Here is a 22748-nt window from a genome sequence, read left to right on the forward strand (position 1 = left end):
ATGATTTGATTTTAATTTATTTCAACAGCTAGACCAAGATTGAGTTAAACCCAGGTGGTCCTCGATTTACGATTACAGATGGAAACAGAAGCTCCATTGAGAGCCTCCATTAAGAGCCTCAGTAGCACAGTGGTTAGAGTGGAGTACTGCAGGCTACTTCTGCTGACTGCTGGCTGCCTACAATTTAACAATTTGAATCCCACCAGACTCAAGGTTGACTCAGCGGGTAAAATGAGGGCCCAGATTGTTAGGGCAATATGCCGACTCTGCAAACCACTTAGAGAGGGCTGTAAAGCACCGCAAAGCAGTATATAAGTCTAAATGCTATTTCTATTGCTAAGCCATGCAGTTAAGTGACACGTGACCCATTTTATGACCTTTCTTTGCCCCCGTTAAGTGGATCACCCAGTTGTTAAGTGAATCTGGCTTTCCCTCGACTTTGCTTGTTGGAATCCAGCTGGGAAGATTGCAAAAATGGAAATACTGATCATGTGGCCGTGGCTCTAAGTGTGAAAATTCATCATAAGCCAGTTTTGTTGCAGTGCCCTTCAAATAGTCATTAAACAAACGGTTGTAGGTCAAAGGCTACTTGTGCAGAATGCTATATTTAAAGGTAGTTTACCACATGAAGAGTAAGCATGCTCGTGGGATTGCAATGCTTTCTTTCTCAACTGACACCTTTCCAATAGGACTTGGATATAAGTTCAGCCAGAAATTGCCAAAAAAGAAAAAAAAAGGATAGTCAAAGCAAACACTCAATTTGACATCTTCTAATTGGTTAAATATCAGAATTATATTGAGAAAAATGTACTTATGTCACTATTTATTTTACATTATTTATGAGTTGGCTAGCAGCAAGCTCTCTGGGTGTCCACAGAAGAAAAACGATTTGGGAATGCAATACAGCAACAATAGAATTGTGTTGGCAGGCCAAGCAACAGAATGTCAGATGAAACAATTGACCTAAAATAGCAATAGCACTTACACTTATATACCGCTTCACAGGGCTTTACAGCCCTCTCTCTAAGCGGTTTACAGAGTCAGCCTCTTGCCCCCAACTATCTGGGGCCTCATTTTATCCACCTCGGAAAGACAGGAAGGCTGAGCCAACCTTGAGCCTGGTGGGATTCGAACTGTCAAATTGCAGGCAGCCGGAAGTCAGCAGAAGTAGTGCGCAGTACTGCACTCTCACCACTGTACCATCGTGGCTCATAGTACAACCTAACTGAAAAGGGGTTCAGAAATACAAAAGGGGTTACCTACACTCATTAATGGGGACATGAAAGATGCCCCCAATTGGCAATGCTGATGTCACCAGCTAATCCTTTCAACCCAGAAGCAACAGTAACCTACAGCTAAAGTGCTATTAAGAGAAATATCAGCTAATCATCTCTAGAGGGCGCTGCATTCCCACACAGCGGGACCAACACAGACAAGGCCCTTTAACTGATAGCAACTTAGTGACTGTACCTTACTTAAAGGAGGCACCTGAAGAGGCATTCTAAATATTGACTCAGGGCCCAAATTAGCAGCAATTATGGCTCCAAAGAGGAAATGCCATGAAATATTAAAGCCGGCACTATGAGTGCCTATAAACAGGCAAAGCCAAGATGAGAACAGATTTCCATTTATTAGTTGATACCGAGCAGTTACTGATCACTCAGACAACAAAACTCATTTCAGCCATTCTTGTCCAATTAATCACGTTAAGACATTCTTTTATGAATCAGAAAACAAACTGAGCCCAACCTGAGTATTAAGAAACGCCCCTGAACTATTATATTGTACTGAAGATCTTCTAGAGAATAAGTCATGAATTTTAACTCAGTTGGGTTCAATCCAAGACTTTTCTAAGAACCAAACAACCTTCAGCTCTCACTTAAATATATTCCTGCAGCCTCGATCTATTTCAATAAACTGAAGCTCCAGCAATGTCTTTATTATACTGATGTAATTCAGTCTTTTTGGCAGTCCCAGATATATTTCTCCATTAGATTCTCCCACCCCATCTCTTACAAGAGGCCAAAAACCTGATTCCCATGCTTCTAACAATCCATCTCTACCCTAATAGTACAGAGGAGAAGAAAATATTCCCTACAAATGTGTATAGCGGTTGTGCAGGGGTTAGAATGCAGTACTGCAGGCTAATTGTCAGAGTTCCAAACAATGCATCCCAAACTCTGAGCCAGGTAGATTCCGTAAATAATAGTTTTACTGGATATATCATATTGGCACAACCTGGTGAAAACTGACTCTGAAAGTTCCTACATTTTCACCTAATTAAAAGTTTTCTCCCTTTCCCAATCAATCAGTCACATGATCCAATCAAGGAGCCATCCGGTTGCCTGGTCACTCCTCCTCTCTGTCTTTCTGGCCACCTGTGGGAATGTCCTTGGTTCCCAGGAGAAAGTATTTTGTTTTGGCTACAAAACCCCAGCTACTTCTACTCCTCCTCCCTACCCCTCCGCTCCAGTATGGCAATGCTGAAGCTTCAAAATGGCCAGCTTCAGGGTTGATATTAACTCTACTCGCTGCTAGGAGTTCGATCCTGACTGGGTCAAAGTTGACTCAGCCTATTATTCTTCTGAGGTCAATGAGGACTCAGACTGTTGGAGACAAGATGCTGACTCTATAAACCGCTTAGAGAGGGCTGTAAAACATTATGAAGCATATATAAATCTAAGTACTATTGTCGTGGTCCACCAGCAGCCTGCAGAGCTGGCAGCAAAGTCGGACAGTGGGAAAGTTGGGGAGGAACATGGGCCAGTCCTGGAATCTGGAGAAGTCTCGGATGAGGGTTCTGCGTTGGAGGCAGAGAGGGGGCCAGGGTCATCTGGGAGTTATGTGCTGCCTCTAGAGCTGGACATCAGCGAGGAAGAGGAACAGGGGGAGACTGTTCCCAGTGCGCGCATGCACAGAGCTGCCAGAAGGCAAGAACAGTTAAGACAAAAGGGATAACTTTGGAGTAAGGCTTGGAGGTGATTGGCCCTTCCCATAGGACATAAAGGAGGAGCAAAGGCATATGAGCCTTTGCAGGAAATAACTGTTCATTCTAGTCGGTTTAAATTCTGAAGCTCCTTTTTTGACTTTTTGCTCTGTGCGTCCTTGCAAGCTAATTGCCAATTCGGTCTTCGGCAGCGTTTCAAGGGAAATAAAGGTAGGTGCTTATCAGCCTTATCCCGAAAGACTTTGGCAGACTTCTGTCAGACTCTTTACAAACTATTTGTGACTCATTAAGGGCTGCGAATGAACATAATTCACAGCCATTGAAATAGAAAGAGGGTTTGGGGGACTAAGCATGTGCTTTTTACTGTATCAGGAAACCTAGGTCAGAACAACTATTGCTATTGTGTCATTCATGGAATATTGAAAAAAAATTGATTTATAGCTTCAGTTCATCTGCCAAATCCTTTTTAAAGCAACTCCTTTTCGTAAGAGGTATGAACAGGTGAGTAGCACACTTTTAAAACCTTGCTTGGTAATTTTCGAACAAACAAGGGAGCCTCACTTGCACTTTTAACAGTTCCCTAATATATATTTTTTAAGAGGAGCTGGGTGGTGGTTTCCGAGCTATTTTTCCTGGGTTATTATTATTATTATTATTTTGCTTTAATTTAGCAGATAACTCCCCTGAACTCTGGAAGACTGATTTAATGCCTGACACAGCAAGCAGTGGATCTGCAGATGAACAGTTCATCCAAGTCTTATTGCTTTGTTTTTAGTTTTTATTTTAAAAATCCCACATTACTGAAAATTACAATACGATTCATGGGGCAGGCGTCCAAGAAAGGAAGCGTTATTATTATTAGCAGTCAGATCTGGAAAAGACAGATAACACCGGGCCAGTATTTGCTTCTGAATTTAAATGGCGAACCTCCGATGAGTCATCTCGAGCTTGCTTTAAGTCCCTTCCCTTGATTTCTAGAGTTAAGACTAACGCCATGGTTTCACTTATGATCAATCTTAGAAAGCCTGAAGACAGCGGAGTCTGGCGAATGAAAGCCATTAATTCTAAAATTAAAGCCCTGGGCAGCGAGAGTGAGTTGGATGTGGTTTAAAGCCGTACTCTAGAGAAAATCTTAGATAAACACAACAGTCTCTGGGCGTTTTTTTTCTTTTTAATGAATGAAAGCTTACTGCCGTGTGACAACAACTCAACGTTTCTGAGTAGGCTTCACTTTGACAGGTGTACCCCTCACCTTGAAATTCTGGTAGGCTTTTTTTTTCATTATAAAATCACATGAAGTTCTGCTAATATACAGGGAAGCATTAACATCAGTTTAATGCTGGGGAGGAGAGCTACAGTCCATGAAAGCTTATGCCACTATAAATCTGATTTAGGACTCCAAATGATTCATAGATATTGTTTTGGCTTCTTTAATTGTCTCTTAAGCTAAAGCATCTCAGTATAATAAACATGTTGCTGACAATCAGCTCCTTCAAAACTTACAGCAACTTCCAACTCTACTGATTTTTTCTTCTTCTTCATTTCTTCTTTTTTTGTACTTGACCTTTGGGGCAAGGAACTGGAAGTGCCATTTACTTTGGACTCTTGAAGCCAATGTTTACCTACTGAATTAACTGACAAAGTCTGAATATTCAATCAAGGTCACTGCAGATTGTTAATGTTCAGCTTCACCGTGCCTTCCTACGGGAATCGCGAACAACTAATTCGCGAAAGAAATTACAGTGCTTACATTGTTCATTAAGTCAAAGAAGTCTGCCTAATAATGTCACAAAACATTCAACAATCATTCAGCCTGAGAACCCTCCCACAGATGTTTCACGTAGCTCTTACAGGTAAAGGTTCCCCTCGCACATATGTGCTAGTTGTTCCCGACTCTAGGGGGCGGTGCTCATCTCCGTTTCAAAGCCGAAGAGCCAGCGCTGTCCAAAAACGTCTCTGTGGTCATGTGGCTGGCATGACTAAACACTGAAGGCACACGGAACGCTGTTCCCGCCCCACCAAAGGTGGTCCCTACTTTTCTACTTGCATTTTTACGTGCTTTCGAACGGCTAGGTTGGCAGAAGCTGGGACAAGTAACGGGAGCTCACTCCGTTATGCGGCGCTAGGGATTCGAACCGTCGAGCTGCCAACCTTTCTGATTGACAAGCCCAGTGTCTTAGCCACTGAGCCACCACATAGCTCTTAGCTGCTCATAAAAGGTGAGTAATCATGTTTGGAAATTCCATATTTCAGGTCTAAATTCTTTCATTTAGAGATGGTGTCCATGAGAATTTGAACATACAGGAAACAAGACTACTCAGGAACCAAGGAAAATTCATCTCCACTTACCCTATTCCTGGTAGGTTCATATTGCTTTGCTGATTTACAAGCCCTATATCTGTTGACCATCTCACAAAATTAAATTCCAGTAGAAAATACAGAAACAAGACAGAGAAGCGAACCATTTTCACTTTTATTGTTCTCCTGTTCCAGACAGAGGCCTTGAAACTTTCAAAAGAGCACGATAGTCTACAAAAAGGACGAGCCTTTCCAGAGACAAAATTATTACGTGAAATCATTTTTGTTCAAAACAGAGCCTTAAAACTCTGTCATACGGCTTCCGAGCAGTGCTTCTCTGTCCATTAAGCTAAATTCCATCAATTTGTCACTAAAAAGAGGCAGATGTTCATACGGCGGAACACAAAATAATCATCTTTGTTGAATTAATTGTAATTTTGGATCTATACAATTGTGGTGCCAAAATGACCCTATAGATGCCAGAATGAATTATCACTGGTGTTCCCCAAGGCTCCCTATATGGCTGATCATCTATTCTAACTATTTAGATACGGTGGCTCAGTGGATAAGACGTTGAGCTTGTCGATAAGACAGGTCGGCAATTCAGGGGTTCGAATCCCTAGCGCCGCCTAACGGAGTGAGCTCCCGTTACTTGTCCCAGCTTCTGCCAACCTAGCAGTTTGAAAGCACATAAAAATGCAAGTAGAAAAACAGGGACCACCTTTGGTAGGAAGGGAACAGCGTTCCATGTGCCTTCGGCATTGAGTCATGCCAGCCACGTGACCACAGAGACCTCTTCGGACAGCGCTGGCTCTTCGGCTTAGAAACGGAGATGAGCACCGCCCCCTAAAGTTGGGAACGACTAGCATATATGTGCAAGGGGAACCTTTACCATAACTATTTAGACATAGTTATAATAGGCTTTTAATCATTTCATCATGTTATTAAGTGGGGAGAATTGTTGCTGTTTCACAGATTCTTCTTCCTCAACACAAATGAATTCATCAGCTCCAGGACTTGGAAGAAACATGTCTTCAAAGTTGAGGAGATCAGCTTTATTTTTGACCTTAAAACAGCTAATCCAGAGACAATTCTTTGAATTATGTAATCAGAAGCACCATCTATGGCTGCTAGAGCTGTTGTGATACTTAAAGGATAGATTCTCCAAAGACTAATGTCAATTTCTGCTTAACGACATGACAAAATCAAGGAATTGATTCCATCTTGGCAAAAGGGCGTTCATTTTTACGAGTTTTGTTTGGTTGCTGGAAGCACAGTTTTAAGAGCCTTCGGTAAACACTTGTGTGATTACTTCAAAGCAGTTGTGCAATAAAATGGACTTAGTAATTTATGTAATCAGTACACCCTTTAACTATAGAGGGCTCAATGCTACCATAACATCTGACCTTAACTCTCCGGAAAACAGAGATAATCCTTGCTATGTCTTTATCCAAGCAGAAATATAGTATTATGTTTAGATTCCTATGTTGCACTAAACCATACTTTTTAAACCAAGGCACAATAAACCGGATTTACACATTAGTTAAGCCTTAGTGTGGATTGCTTGCTTTCGTCTCAGCATGTTGTGTAAGTTTGTCCGCTGTGGCTTGTAAACTGTACTTGTAGTCCACAACTGTAGCTTAATGCAATGGACTATGATATACTGTGTTTCCCCGAAAATAAGACAGGGTTTTATTTTCTTTTGACCTTCAAAATAAGTGCTTGGTCTTATTTTTGGAGAGGTCTTATTATTTTCGAGGTGCAGAAGGCGTTGAGTGTGGTCACCTCACTCACGGCTGCTGCTGGATTGCAATATTTTCATGGAGGGCTTATTTTAGTGTGTGCATTCAAAAGCTTGATTGGGCTTATTATCCGTGGAGGTCTTATTTTCGGGGAAACAGGGTAAATAACGTGTGCAAACCCATTTTTGAAAACATTTTGTGTAGGTCAGAATATATTGTATTATACCTCTTGCAACGTTCTATTATAGCAGTGTTTCTCCATCTTGACAGAGCCGTCAATTTAAAGGTGTGTTTGAAGAAATGTAACTTTAAAAGATGTGTGTCAGCTCCCAGAATTCTCCAGGCATCTCCACTCTCTGGGGAATTCTGGGCGTTGAAGTCCACACAGCTTTAAAAAGTTCTGAAGTGGAGAAAAAATGGGCTATAGAAACTCTTAACCAGCATTAGCACGGGAGTGCTAGCAAAGCAGGGCATAGCATCGCAAGCTGTGCCACTCAATATCCTTGTCTCCTTCTTTACAAGCTTGCTCATCATGCCAGCATGTTTTTTAAAAAATCATCTTTTTCCTTGCTTGCTGGCAAAAAAAACAGGTCAGCCGGCCTAACAGGCTTGTTTTCAGATGGCAATTTCCAATTATCAGAGCAGATTGGCTACCGTTTCCCGCTGCTGGCCTAGTTTTTGCTCACAAGGAATCCTTACTGCCCCATTTTTACGCTAATTTTGGTCATCCTCTGCAGCTCCGAAGGCGCACGGAACGCTGTTACCGTCCCACCAAAAGTGGTTCCTATTTTTCTACTCACATTTTTTACGTGCTTTCAAGAACTGCTAGGTTGGCAGAAGCTCGGAATAAGTAGCAGGAGCTCACTCCGTTATGCGGAGCCAGGGATTCGAAACGTCAAACTGCCGACCTTTCTGATCGACAAGCTCAGCGTCTGAGCCACCATGTCGCTTAGATGTACCAATATGACATGCCTAATAAATCTGTACTTTGAGGAACACCTATGCCTCAGAGGTTTGATTGCGTTGGGTTTGTTACTTGGAACCCTCGTTACTTTAGATATGGGCAACTAAGAAACATCTGCATTCATGCCAGTAAGATAAAACAGAGCAGCTGGAACTGAATTCCAGCCCCTCAAACAAAGACAGAGATGATCACAAACGGGGCCAGAATTTCCACTCCTTTGCAAGGCAGCTGGTAAGTGAGTCGCACCCAATTTTGCAATCTTTTTGATCGTTAGGAGAATCACTGCAGTTGTTATATGAATCACTGGGTCATCAAGTGAATCAGCCTTCCCCCATTGATTCAGTCAGAAGCTGGAATGCTGTAAATGGCAATCGCATGACCCCAGGACAATGCAACCACTGTAAATACAGTCCTCGACTTACGACCACAATGGAGCCCATAATTTATGTTGTGAGAAGTGAGAAATTGGTTGCGAGCTTTGCCCCGTATTATGACCTTTCTTGCCACAAGACCCCAGGACACTGTGACCGTCATAAATACGAACCAATTGTCAAGAATCCAGATATAAAACTAAGGAGAAATTTCATGACAGTTAGAACAATTCATCAGTGGAACAACTTGCCTCCAGAAGTTATAAATGCTCCAACTCTGGAAGTTTTTCAGAAGAGATTGGACAACCATCTGTCTGAAATGGTGTATGGCAGGGGTGTCAAACTCAAGGCCCAGGGGCCACATCTGGCCCACAGGGCGCTTAGATCCAGCCCGTGGGGCTGCCCTGGAAACAACAAAGGACCGGTCCACGGTGTTTCTGCCAGCGAAAACAGAGTACACACCGCCGCCCCCGAGTTCCATTTTCCCTTGCAGAGCACTCAGTCCACCACAGGCGCTCCCGACACAAGTGATGTCTAGCTGGCCACACCCACACCAGCCATGCCCCCCCCCCCAAGTCAAACACAACCCTGATGTGGCCCTGAATGAAGTCGAGTTTGACATCCCCGGTGTAGGGTTTCCCGTCTAAGCAGGAAGTTGGACTAGAAGACCTCCAAGGTCCCTTCCAACTCCCTGTTATTCTAAATCACGTTACCCCAGGGATGCTGCAACGGTTGTAAGTGTGAAAAACGATAAGTCACCTTTTTTTTCAGTTCCGTTGTAACTAAATGAACTGTTGTAAGTCAAGGGCAACCTGTTCGGGCTGGTTGCCAAGCACCCAAATTCTGGTCACGTGGCTGTGGGGGGATGTTATGATATTGTGTAAATATCGGAGCTGGTTGTAAGTCGTTTCTATCCATGCTGTTGTGATTTTGAACGGTCACTGAACTAATGGTTTTAAGCCGAAGAGTACCAGTATATCAAACAAATTTCAATGCTGGTTTATTTACACTTGACCACACTGGATCAAAAGATGACAAGGACAGTGTGTGTTTCCCATGCTCAGACATTTAAAAATGGCAGGAGTTAAAGCCCTGGCAACAAGTTACGGGCTTAAATGTGAATGTTTACTTTGGCTCTGACAAAATAATATAATAGACAAGAGCTCTGCTCTGTAAAATCATTCACAATGAGTCACATACCAAGAGCTCTGATGGCACAGGGGTTAGAATGCAGTATTGCAAGGCTAACTCTGCCCGCTGCCCGGAGTTTGATCCTGACCGGCTCAAGGTTGACTTAGCCTTCCATCCTTCTGAGGTCGGTAAAATGAGGACCAGATTGTGGAGGGCAAGAGGCTAATTCTATAAACTGCTTAGAGCAGCGGTCACCAACTGCTGGTCTGTGGACCACTGGTAGTCTGCGATAAAATCTTAGTGGCCCATAGAAAAACTAGTTGCATTTTTATATTGCACTAAATACTATTTATCTTCTTTTTAAAAATTCATATTAGTGGTCAGTGGGATTTAAAATTATGAATTTAGTGGTCCAAAAGGTTGGTGACCCCTGGCTTAGAGGGGGATGTAAAGCACAGTGAAGCGGTATATAAGTCTTAAGTGCTATGGCTATAGATGCTCAGATGTTGCATTAGGAGTGGTGGTGGCAGTGATTAGAATGCAGTATTGCAGGCAAATGTCTAATTCCCTAAGGGAAAATGGCACTGGCCGCAGAAATATGTTGATTAATTGAAATGCATAGATGTAATCACCAGTGGCGCATTCTATTGGACAACGGCATCAAATGTTGATTAAATACTTTTATGAATGGGGTTTTGAAAATAGTTGTTTACATGAGGAGTGCCTCGAACTGTCCTGGGCCACACAGGCATCGATTGGTATGGACCAGCCATTAATCTCCTGCTCAAGATCTCTATTTCCCATTGTAATAAAGTGGAGAAAACCTTGTAATTCTAAACAGGAGTCTGAACACTCTCTGGTGATGGCGTCTAACCTAATTTTGCTTCGCTCTCTGCAGTTCCGTTATCCCCAGCGATGCTGCAAGGCTCGGATGGAACGATTTCTTTATGAACCAGGTGTTATAGTGAGCAGCATAAGATGTCAATCAGGGAAACCAAATAACAACGCACAAAGGCACAAAAGGATAGAACCGGGCGTAGCCAACGATGAGAAGAACTGCGCTATTTTGCATTGGGGCTGCTAGAGATTTGTTCAAAAAGGAAGAGAAACCGCTAAGCTGCCTGGTTCATGTTTGGCCCTCAACAGAGGAAGCTTTGTGGGTTAGCTTTGTAAATCAGAGCAAATCCTGTTTTACTCAACTTAAGCGTCTCCTCCCATTTCCTTCTCCAAGCCAATTCAGTGGTGAAATGTGGCGTACAACTGATCTTCCTAGACAAAATTTCAAACGGCAATCGTTCTTATCAGAACCACAGCAGTGATCAAGATCTAGCGATCAACAACATTCAAAAGTGTAGCATTTCCTACAAACGTTAATTGTTTGGAGTGCGTATTCTAGTTAGTCTAAGCCAGAGGTCTCGAAACTCAAGGCCTGGGCACAGCAAAGGACCTGCCCATAGTGCTGCGTGTTGTGGCCTACCAATGGCCAGAGGAACTGGCAGCCGATTTGGACAGTGAGGAGTTTGGGGAGGAACACGGGCCAGTCCTGGAGTCTGGGGAAGGCTCGGACGAGGGCTCTTCGTCCCCTTTTATTAATTTATTGTGAAGTCTATTCATTCACATCCAGCAAAGTCTTTCTAGGGAGGATTTACAGTCACAGACCTTATCTGGCTTGGAGAGCTGCCAGGCCGATCTCTGCAGAACTTGGCAAGAAGTCTCGGAGAGTCACGAACCAATTAAGTGAACTAATCGTCTCCTGCAAATTCCACTCCCCTTTTGCTCCTCTTTTATTTCCTCTGGGAGGGGCCATTCATTGTCCACTTGTGGCCTTACTCCCAAGTCAACCCCTGTCCTTTAGCTGTTCCCTTCGTCTGGCAACTCTGCACATGCGCACACTGGGAACAGGCTCCAGCTGTCCGTCTGCCTCACTGATGTCTGACTCCGAAGGCAGCTGATAACTGTCAGACGGCCCTGGCCCCCTCTCTGCCTCAGACACAGAGCCTTCCCAAGACTCCAGGATTGGCCCAGGTTCCTTCCCAACCTCCTCACTGCCCGAATCTGCTGGCCGGCCACAACATTGCCCTAATCGGTTATATCTGGTAAAAGCCAGGTAGAAGGATGCTGATAGGATGGGGCACCTCAGATTCCTACGTGGAGGATAAACCTTCACAACTTAATAAAAGAAATGGGGGGGGGGCTGTTATTGAGGAATTTTTGTCTAATCATTTTTGGCTCATAGAACCTCGCTCAGACCTCAGCCAAGCTGGCAACTGCTGCTCTCAACAGGGTCTGGCTCTGCAAACGCTAAGGAGGGCAAAGGAGAAATAATGATGGGCAGGAAAATAAACTCGATGGCTGCAAACAGCAGGATGGTGAAGGGGAGGCACCCAGAGGCTTCAGAGGTGTGAGCAAATCTGGTGGAAAGGAATTAGCTCTGACTGAACTTCAGCCCAAAGCAGACACAAGAGACTACAAAGAAGATTGCTAGGGCCTCAGAAAAGGCTAAGTCTGTTGCCTAAGCTGGAAATTGTTTGACAATCCTGGGTAATTCTGTTTGGAACCATGTCTGTGTGAGGGAGGAAGAGAGAAAGAAAGAGAAAGAGAGGGGGAGGAAAGAAAAAGGGGGAGAGAAAGAAAAAGAGGGATGGAGAGAGAGAAAGAAAAAGAGAGAAAGAGAGGGAGAGGAAAGGGGGGAAGAGAAAGGGGGAGAGAGAAAGAGAAAGAAAGGGAGGGAGGGAGGGAAGAGAGACAGAGAAAGATGGAGGAAGGGAGAGAAAGAAAAAGAAAGAAAGAAAGAAAGAAAGAAAGAAAGAAAGAAAGAAAGGGAAAGAGATGTCATCAGGTGAGTGATGGAACATTCAATAGCTGTAATAATGTTTATTTTCTATTGTGATATTAAGATCTGTTGGGGCATTTAACTTCTTAGTTACTCCTATCTCCCACTATGATCTTACAAAACAATGTCACTTTGTAATAAGACACCAAAATATGAGGAATATTTCTTCACTAATTCCTTAAAGAATGCAACACCAGCGAATCGTTCACTTGCAAACGCAGCGCAGAACTAGGGAGCAAATCACGAAGACATTTTATGCCGGCACACCTCTTGCGTCACAGCCGTATCGAAATCAGGTTGTAGATGTTAAATTAAACAATTAAAAGCCTGCTGAGGAACTGAACCCATCTATGTTCATACTATTCACCACTTGAACAAAAGGTTGTTTGTTTCGACTTCTTCTAAAACTTCCGAAGACTGGAGCGGAGCAGCCAAAAATGTTGGCCCTGGTCCTAACTCAAGCTTTCATCGGTGAGAACTCTTAGGCTCTTGGCTAAAAATTCAAACAATTCATGGTAGGCTAAGGCAACGACTGACGCATTGAGAGACATGAAGACTGGCTTACAATTTATGATGCCATGGAAACTCAAATGAGGTGTAGGAAAACAGACAAGTAAGATATAAGATGGATAGATAGATAGATAGATAGATAGATAGATAGATAGATAGATAGATAGATAGATCAGACAGACAGAGATAGATAGATGATGATAGATAGATAGATAGATAGATAGATAGATAGATGATAGATAGATAGATAGATAGATAGATAGATAGATAGATAGATAGATAGATAGATAGATAGATAGATAGATAGATAGATAGATAGATAGATATATGCTGGTTTTGTTGTATTCAGGTCTTTTCCTGTGTAACAATCTTACACGGGAAAAGACCCGAATACAAAAAGACCAGCATGCCTACACCCGTGAAAATCTACGAAAATACACACACACACATATTTGGAGACTGCCTAGGACCAGTCTGGATCACAACCGGAGAAAGATGCAGTTAGGGTAAGAGGAAGTAAAAAACAGAATTTCTTAAGAATGGGGACAAAACCTAAATGCACCCAGTGCAAAGGGAACTAATGAAGCGATACGCAAGAGCTGTACATCACTTGTAATACTTCAAGGGTAAAGTTACTGGCTCAAAACTTATTAGGCAATTGAACATAATGAGCTGTGTGTTATAAAAGAGGTTGAATGCTTAAAGTAGGCAGCTAAGGGCCATAAACAAATTGAAATTTCTGATTTGGAAAGCCCGATTAACCTACACATCGCATTTTTGATGGGACATCCGTCTTCCGCTGTGGCTATCTTTCCAGCATCTTTCCAAAAAGGCAACACTTCATCAGGAAGCTAATTTGCTAACAATGCACTGTTAACCCAACTAGTAGGGTTTTTAAAAACTGTAATAATTAACCACAATTTCCGTTAAGGTTAAGATATAATTCTAAACAGGAACGAATGACCAGACCTACACATGCAGAGTTCAAACTAGCTATAGGTAATCCTCGACTTACGACCACAATTGAGCCCCAAATTTATGTTACTAAGTGAGACATTTGCTAAGTGAGTTTTGCCCCATTTTATTACCTTTTTAGCTACAGTTGTTAAGCGAATCACTTAACACAGTTTTTAAGCGAATCTGGCTTCCCCGTTAACTTTGCCAATAAGAAGGTCACAAAAGGTTATCACGTAACCACGGAACATTGCAACTGTCATAAATATGAGTCAGTTGACAAAGCATCTGACTTTTGATCAGGTGATAAACTGGTCATAAGTGTGAAAAATAGGTCAGAAGCCACTTTTTTCAGAGCTGCTGAACAGTCACTAAGCCAACTGTGTCGAGAACTACCTGTACTTTATTATGCTCTGCCTATAGTACAGGAATCTCCTCCAACTGGCAGCTTTCATCTAGGAAAGGCCAGATAACGCTCAAAGGCATGGGAGAGGGGGGGCAGATCAGACCTTGCCCTCTTTGTGTTTACACAGTGAGTGCAAATTAATTCCCTGCTTGATTCTCCCTCCCAACTAGGACCATTGTGTGCCAGCGGAGTCATCAAATTGTTCAGAAGTCAACATAATCCGCTTGCTCATACTGGAAACGTGTAACTGCAAGGGAAGACCTAGGCACGGTGCTGTCAAGGTAAGCAATGTGAAGCTATTTCTACACATGTACCCAAACCGCTATCCCTAATTTGGACTCTTCTTCTTCTTTTGCTGGGATGCCCATCTTGCAGATTTCAGGGCACAAGTAGTCAATTAAAACGAGACAGGCCACGTAGAGAAAACAAGGCGCTCCCAAATAAAAACAGCAACTCTTGGTCAACCATTTGAATGCAACCTCTTCAAAGCACTCCCAAGTATAAATGATCCTGTCTCATGGGAGCTAATCTCCATTTCATGACAGCTCTAAACTGTATTAATAGCCCCAGCTGGTAAACATCCAGTTTGGTTCATTTGATCTAGTCTTGGATTTCAGTTTGCAACAGCGAATACTTTTCTGGGGCAGCACCAATGCAGAAGGAAGCAGAGATAAGGTTTATCACGGCTTCCACTCGCTACTGATACACATCTCCTATAAGCCCCCCAGCTAGCAAAGCCAACTGGCGGGTACCTGTGAATTGAGTCTGGAATTATTGAGTCTGTCATCTGCACCTCTTTTACTGTCTGGTTTGGTTCTGCAACCCAGCAAGACAGACACAGATTTCAATGGATAATTGGAACTGCAGAAAAAAAGCAAACCACAGCCAACCTGCCTTCCACTGAGGAACTGTACACTGCACCAGTCAAAAAGAGGGTTGTGAAAATATTTACAGACTCCTCACATCCTGGACATAAATTGTTTCAACTTCTACCCTCAAAATGACACTATAGAGCACAACTAGACACAACAGTTTTTCCCCAAACACCATCACTCTGCTAAATAAATAATTCCCTTAACACTGTCAAACTATTTACTAAGTCTGCATTAATATTACTATTCATCTTCTCATCGTTCCTATCACCCATCTCCTCCCACTTATGACTGTAGGACTGCAACTTTGTTGCTTGAGTCCTTACGATTTATATTGATTGTTTCCTAGCATGGTTTGATTGCTTATTTGTACCCTATGACTATCATTAAGTGTTGTACCTTAAGATTCTTGAAGATGTATCTTTTCTTTTATGTACACTGAGAGCATATTCCCCAAAGACAAATTCCTTGTGTGTCCAATCACACTTGGCTAATAGATAATTCTATATCTAGCCCAGAAACTCTGGAAAAACCGCATAGCCTCCCTCCTGAACAAACTAAAAGAAATTCAGTTTGATTTTATTTGATTTCATGGAAGACTTTATCCCATATCCATTGCCTTCAACAGGTTTAGAGAGCTGGCCAATTTTTATCCAGGTGATGTTATGCCCAGGGTGATTTAGAACTGCAGTCTAATTCAAAGTGTTTTTTTTTCAAATGTAAATAATATTTCGTTTTACTGAATCCTAGCTCTGTTATCACATTTTAAAACTGTTTATGGTGATCAAAGGGTTCAGTTGTGACCAAAAAGTCCCCATGAGATTGTCAGTTGGCCACAAAACTCAGCTCAGACTACTATATTTTACAAAAATCTTTCCAACGTCAAACATGAAGAGGAGAAAAAAAAAAATCCTGTTCTAAGGCTGTCAGAGAAAACAGGATATAAATACCATGAATGCAATAAGGCCTCGTAAACCGTGCTGGGGTATTGCATCTGAAACAGAAACATTCTAATAAAAAAAATGAGGGAATTGTTATTAATATTCATAAATGAAGCAGCAAAACCAGGAATGTACGCTAGGAATACTTATGCAGGATTAAGCTTCACATACATGTGCTTTCAGACAGAGGATGAAGTAACGTTAAACAGATTAATGCCCGACTTGCTGCCAGAGATTTCTTAGCCGAGAATACAAGGTGAAAAATCTACCTAACACACTTATGCCAAATCAGTGAACCTAAGGGGGAGAAAAATACAACACCCTTTTATTAAATCCTAGGAAAGCAATCTCAGCTTGAGTTTCTTTCTAAATCAAAGCTACCCAGGAAGGAAATAGAGTTCATGCCATCAGCTCATAATCGCGAGAGACGGCATCCAGACAGGATATGCACAAGCAGCTGAGTGTGCATTTTGGTCAAAGAGGGGAAATGCCATACCGTTGGAAGGTTTTAACAGGTGCAGATATTTAATCTCCCCATCAGGAAGTAGCATGACAGCTCTCCATTGGCACGTTACCCGTGCCAAGCAACCCAATAGGGGCTTTTGCTAGAATCCGGCATCGCGATCGTGCCACGCTATCAACCTAGCTGGACAATTTTTGAGTGTGGTCTTCAAACTACCACCACTGAATCGTAACCACGTTGCAGACAAATGCTGGGGGAGAACCAAATCCTCCTCCGGCCAAGTTCCAGAAAATAAGATTTAAAAAATCCATCATCCTAAAATTATAAGGATGTGCACCATGCCACACAGGACCTCCAAGAACAAAACGGGAAGAAGAGTCTACCTTCAATTCAAAGATTCCACAGAGATATATTGCATAAGGACCTCCTTCACAAGCAGGACCTCCTAAGAATATTTCAAGTGTGGTATGAAGAATTAGCCCTGAAAGGGACTGAAATTAATGTAGGCCAAAATTATCAAGAGTACAGGTTTTTGTACCGTGCCACAAAATCTTAAAAGAACAAAACACGAAGAGGGTCCCATCATTCAGTTCAAATATTCTACAGAGATCTGTTGCATAAGGTCATCATCTTCATAAGCAGAACCTCCTGAGAATATTTCAAGCATGGCATGAAGAATTAGCTCTGCAAGGTGTGAGGAGGGCCGTATGGTTGGGAAGTTATTTCTCCACGCTCTGGAGAACTGTTAATAGCAAGAGCTTCCATTTTAAGAGAGGTGTTTCATTTTGAGAATTAGACTGCTACTTCTTCTTTAGCCCTACGCAGTTTGGGGTCTGGAATGTCTTCCATAAGCTTTAAGGCAGATTTAAGGGAGGCCAAGCATCCTCTCAGTTAAAGAGTAACCCTATTGGCATGCCTTAATTATACTCTCCGGTAAATCTGAAACCTGAAAGCCAATGCAATAGGCAGCCGATACTGGAAAGCAGTCAAGCTCTGTTCACCAGATATCATCAGGTTAATGAAACAGATGCTAATGCAAGCTTCTAATCTAGACTGATCTGAAACCAGATTTCTTGTTCCCTTGCCAAGAATGCAGAGGTCAGTCCTCATAAATATATCCGCACATACATACAAGGTAAAACAAAAGACTCAGGGCGATTAACTCTGTAACCAATCTCTGGATAGCAAATGCAAATGCTTCGTATACCACCCGAACCTTTGCTGATAAAGCGCTCTACCACTTATTTTAAAAGCTTCATGAAAAACAAACTGCATTCAACTGCCCAATTAGTATCGTCCCTGAAAGGATTCCAGCAAACCTTTGCTTTTATAAAGCACACAATGCCGTGCCTTTTCCATACATCTCCACAGAAAACAGACCCATGAGGATATCTGTAATGGGAGAGAACCCTAAACTGCTTTCACAAACACAGGCAAAATCGGGTTATAAAATGGCCCGAGGGGCCGGGGAAGAGAGGGGGGGGGGGGAGAGGAAGAAACCAAAATCAGGAGCCAGCTTGGCTGTTCGGTACAAGATCTCCACTGAACAGCCACGGCAGTAGTTTAAGTGCAATCCAGTAACTGAATTTGGCCAGGTTATTTTAGTAAATTATTACAACAACTTTGAATAAATAAATATAAAACGCTTGGTTTAAAAAGCGAGAGAGCTATAAACAGATCAGATTTGTGTCAACACAGAGAGCGAAACCAGGGGGACCAAGTCCTGGCAGATCCATTAAAATGCAAATATTTTGCCTCCAGGAAAGTGCAAAAGTAGATTTTTCAAGGAGATTCGGGAGAAGGATTGATGCTGCAGCATTGTTCAGTCTGGGTTAGAAAGGACATTAGGAATGTTACAGAAACAGGTAACTTCTCTTCTCCCCCTCCCCCAAACACAGACACAATTCCTCTAAACAAGGATTCATTCATTTGAATTGCATTTTTCTTCGTCACCACTACCCTGTGAAAGCCCACAAGGGAATCCGTCGGTGTGCACCAACATCCGGGCCTTCCCACCTCTGCCTCGCACTTATCTGTCATCCTGACAAGCCTGGTAAAACTAGCAGGATGGAAAGACGAAGGAGTAAAAAACAGGAGACTTTCCTGCTACTTCTTCCCTCAGATGCTTTTGAACTGCCTGAAAAGGGGACATAAAAGCCACCTTTGTAGTGTTGGGGGTGGGGGGTGGGGGGACACCCGAAGGTGCAAAGCTGGGAAATGGCTTTAGGCATTTTAGGGGATGTGTGTGTGTGTGTGTGTGTGTGTGTGTGTGTGTATGGGATATATGGATGGGTGGATAGATATATGATAGATAAGATACATCCCATGTACACACACATACTCATGCACACACAGAGTTTTGTAACAAGCACTTCCTGAGTACATATGCACATTGTATATGTATATGTGTGTATGTCAGCACCATATTAGCTGGAAACATGCGGAAGAGGCCTTCAACCTGCAGTGGATAGACAATGGCTAAAATGATGGATGATGTGTACATACCTATATAAAAAACAGGAGGCAAGTGGGTTGCAGAACCACACACACACACACACACACACACACAACTCCCTTGTCTGATTTTATACATCTACAAACCTACATCTGTCTCTCTATATCCATATCCATCTATCTATAATCTATTTCTATATATTTCTCTCTATATATCTATCTATATCTATATCCATATTCACATCTATCTTATCTATCTATCTATCTATCTATCTAATCTATCTGTCTATATCTATATCTATATCCACATCTCTCCCTCTCTCTCAATCTAATCTATCTCTATATATTTATTTCGATTTATATTATCTCTCTCTCTCTCTCTGCATATCTATATCTACCATCTACCAATCTGTCTACACATACACAAATATACACTACACATACATACCTATATATACATGTAGTTTTGCAACCCACTCGCCTTTTGATACATATATATCTATAGAGGTACATATGCAATCCCCGGAGTGTGACCGTGTGTGTGTTTGTGCATTCCAGGAGGCCAGAGGATTGCGGAAAGCAAAAGGAAAAGGGAACTGCAGGTGGGAGATACGCTGCAGAACCGGGGAAGAGCAGCCGGGAAAGGGCTTTGGGGGTGGGAATGCGCGAAAGGGAATCCTAGTTTTTAAAACACCTCCGAGCCACTACAGAGCCTTTTGCACCGGGACCTACGACGGGACCAATTAACGACCGAAAGAGACCCAGGTTTCATTGCCACCCAGCGGGGCATCCAGAAAGAGGAGAGACCCTCGCCCAGAGCCAGCATGGAGGGCGGGGGAGGGTCTCCTCGTCCCTGAGCAGCCGTGCAAATCACACACATCCCCCATGCAAGGAAAAGACACCCCTCTCCCCAAATGGGACCGTCCAAGGAGAGAAAAGCGACCTTTCGCTGCCCCCCCCTTTCCGGGCGGGTGATGGTCGCGCCCTCCAAGTCAGGACGGGAGGCTTCGACCAGCCCATTCGGGCAAAGAGGGGGGGGGGTCCCGATGACCATCAATGTAGCCCCGCGCCTACCTCGATGTAGCCGGCCAGCGTGGCCGCGGGACTCCCGAGACACAGAAGCAGCAGCCACAGAAGCGACCGGCCGCAGCACCCCATCGCCGCCGCCCGGAGAGCGTTCCCCGTCCGCGCCGTCCCGAACGCCTCCATCCCGCGACGCCGCCCAGGAGCAACTGCCGCGCGGAGACCGCGGCGGCGCCACCAGCCGCTCCTTCGTCAGCGAGGGGGAGGAGCCGGACGGTCGCACCGCCCTCTCGTCGCTAGGTTGGCTAAGCGGGCCACGAGGAGGCGGGAGCTAAGAAGACAGACAGTGCGCTCAGCCAAGAAGCAAACGAAGGCTGAGGGGGCTTTCTTTTTTTCTTTCATCACGCCCGGCCCCCTTTTTACAGGAACCAATCAGGAGGACTTCGAGGGAGTTTGGCGTTCTGCGCCCTCCTACCCGCAACAAGACAGGACCAGGACGAAGCTGGAGCTTTGATTTCATTGATTATTGATGGATTACGAGCTTCCAGCACCGCATAGATCGATTTTCTGTTCCTTACAACGGTGCATTAAACAATGAATATTATTTATTAGTATTAAATTTATTTATATAAATAAATTTATATAAACTTATTAAATTTATTCATATTCCATTTATAATTAAATTATGCAAATAATATAAATAATGCCAACATCAGTAAAGACAAAGGTGCTTTTTTTCCAAGAGGCAACTGGACTTTCTGGTTTTTCTTTGGAGACGTTTCACTTCTCATCCAAGAAGCTTCTTTAATTCTGACTGGATGGTGGGGAATGGAAGGATTTGCACTCCTTGCAGACAGCTGGTCATTTGCATCCTTTTAGAGGATCCTTGAAGCACTTGGAGGTTTATATGTGTCCTCAGGGTCACCTGAGTGGTGCAAATGGTTCCTGTAGTCTGCAATTTTTCCTCTACTAAACCTCCAGATGACCTCAACAACCAGCTAAAAGGGTGCAAATGACCAGCTGCATGCAAGGAATATAAATCCTTCCATTCTTCACCATCCAGTCAGAGCTGAAGAAGCTTCATGGATGAGAAGCAAACATCTTCAAACAAAAAACAAGAAAGTCCAGTTGCCTCCTGAAAAAGCATCTTTGGGACAACCACGACCTGGATGAGTGAGAATCTATACAGACTTTCACAATGCTTATCAGTAGTAGCAAATGAATTCCAGTTTTTCCATTTGCAATGGATGGCTGTGAAAGTTGGACCATAAGAAAGGCTGAGCACCAAAGAATGGAGGCCTTTGAACTATGGTGCTGGAGAAGACTCCTGCGAGTCCCTTGGACTGCAAGACGATCAAACCAGTCAGTCCTAGAGGAGATCAACCCTGGCTGCTCTTTAGAAGGCCAGATCCTGAAGATGGAACTCAAATCCTTTGGCCACCTGATGAGGATGGAGGACTCACTGGAGAAGAGCCTCATGCTGGGAAAGAGTGAGGGCAAAAGAAGAAGGGGACAACAGAGAATGAGGTGGCTGGATGGAGTCACTGAAGCAGTAGGCGTGAGCTTAAATGGACTGTAGAGAAGATGGTAGAGGACAGGAAGGCCTGGAGGAATGTTGTCCATGGGGTTGCGATGGGTCGGACACAACTTCGCAACTAACAACAACAAGCATTGAAAGTTCCTTCTTGGAAGGAGCAGTTTCAACAGTTCCAAGAAGGCTGCACACCCATTTGCACCACTCAGGTAACCCTGAGGACACAAATAAACTCCAGGTGACCTTAATGACCCGCTAAAGGGATGCAAATGACCAGCTGTCTGCAAGGAATATAAATCCTTCCATTCCCCACTGTCCTGTAAGAGCTGAAGAAGCTTCTTGGATGAGAAGTGAAACATCTTCAAAGAAAAACCAGAAAGTCCAGTTGCCTCTTGAAAAAAAGCAGCTTTGGGACAACCGTGACCTGGATGGCTGAGAATCTCCATAGACGTTCAGTAATAAAAAAATAAAAAATCGTCCTTTTTTTCCTGCATTAGGTCATTGCCAGATGGAAATACAATCACAGCCGGGTTGGGGGGAAAGGGTTTTGTTTTGGTTTTCTTGCTTGAAATTGCATCTACAAATAGCCCACTTTATTTAATTATTAAATTTATTTGCTGCCCATCTTATATCAAAGCGACTTAGGGCAGCTGGAAGGAATTGCAAGGTTGCTAGAGAAATTATGGGCACCTAAACCCTTTTAGGGTTTAGGGACGTGGTGGCTCATTGGCTAAGACGGTGAGCTTGTTGATCAGAAGGTAAAAAATGCAAGTAGAAAAATAGGGACCACTTTGGTGGGAAGGTCACAGTGCTCCATGCGCCTTCGGTGTTGAGTCATGCCAACCACATGGCCATGGAGATGTCTTTGGACAGTGCTGTCTCTTCACCTTAGAAACGGAGATTAGCACCGCCCCCTAGAGTCGGAAACGACTAGCACAAATGTGTGGGGGAACCTTTACCTTTAAACTCTCTTATCTGATGTAGGTTGCAATAATCCAGAAGCCCATTAAAAGGCAGATGTAAGAGAGTGCCATCTTTCTTGGCTGAGCCCTAATTAGTGTTTTATTATTGCAACTTGAATCATTTCATCTTTCTCTGAAAAAGTAAATGAGTTTATAAAAGCTTAGGGTTTTGGTCTCAGGAGTGGCTGTAAATCGAGGACTATCTGTGTTTCCAATCTAATTCCATCATCAGCAACCAATGTCTATAGAGAGAGTATAAAGGACAGCCTTTACGGAAAGAAAGAAGATTTGTCTCCGAGACAACACATAAATGTGGCTTAAACTTATATAGATAAAGATTTAT

At 43.2% G+C, this 22748-nt stretch overlaps 2 protein-coding genes across 5 annotated transcripts in view; both read right to left on the minus strand.

The window, feature by feature from the left end:
• Positions 1-20122, minus strand: part of APLP2 (amyloid beta precursor like protein 2) — a 57307-nt gene extending 37185 nt beyond the window's left edge. For 3 of the 4 annotated variants that reach the window (XM_081960881.1, XM_081960882.1, XM_081960880.1), the window contains exon 1: positions 19961-20121. In XM_081960881.1, the coding sequence (XP_081817007.1) occupies positions 19961-20095 (135 nt within the window). In that variant the 5' untranslated portion in view covers positions 20096-20121. Of the gene's footprint in view, positions 1-19960 lie in introns of all 4 variants that reach the window. The other variant, XM_081960883.1, reaches the window with a different exon arrangement.
• Positions 1-22748, minus strand: part of ADAMTS8 (ADAM metallopeptidase with thrombospondin type 1 motif 8) — a 489092-nt gene that overhangs the window by 209410 nt on the left and 256934 nt on the right. The window lies entirely within an intron of this gene.

This window comes from Natrix helvetica, assembly GCF_964273705.1.
Source record: "Natrix helvetica genome assembly, chromosome: 8".
NCBI lineage: Eukaryota > Metazoa > Chordata > Lepidosauria > Squamata > Natricidae > Natrix > Natrix helvetica.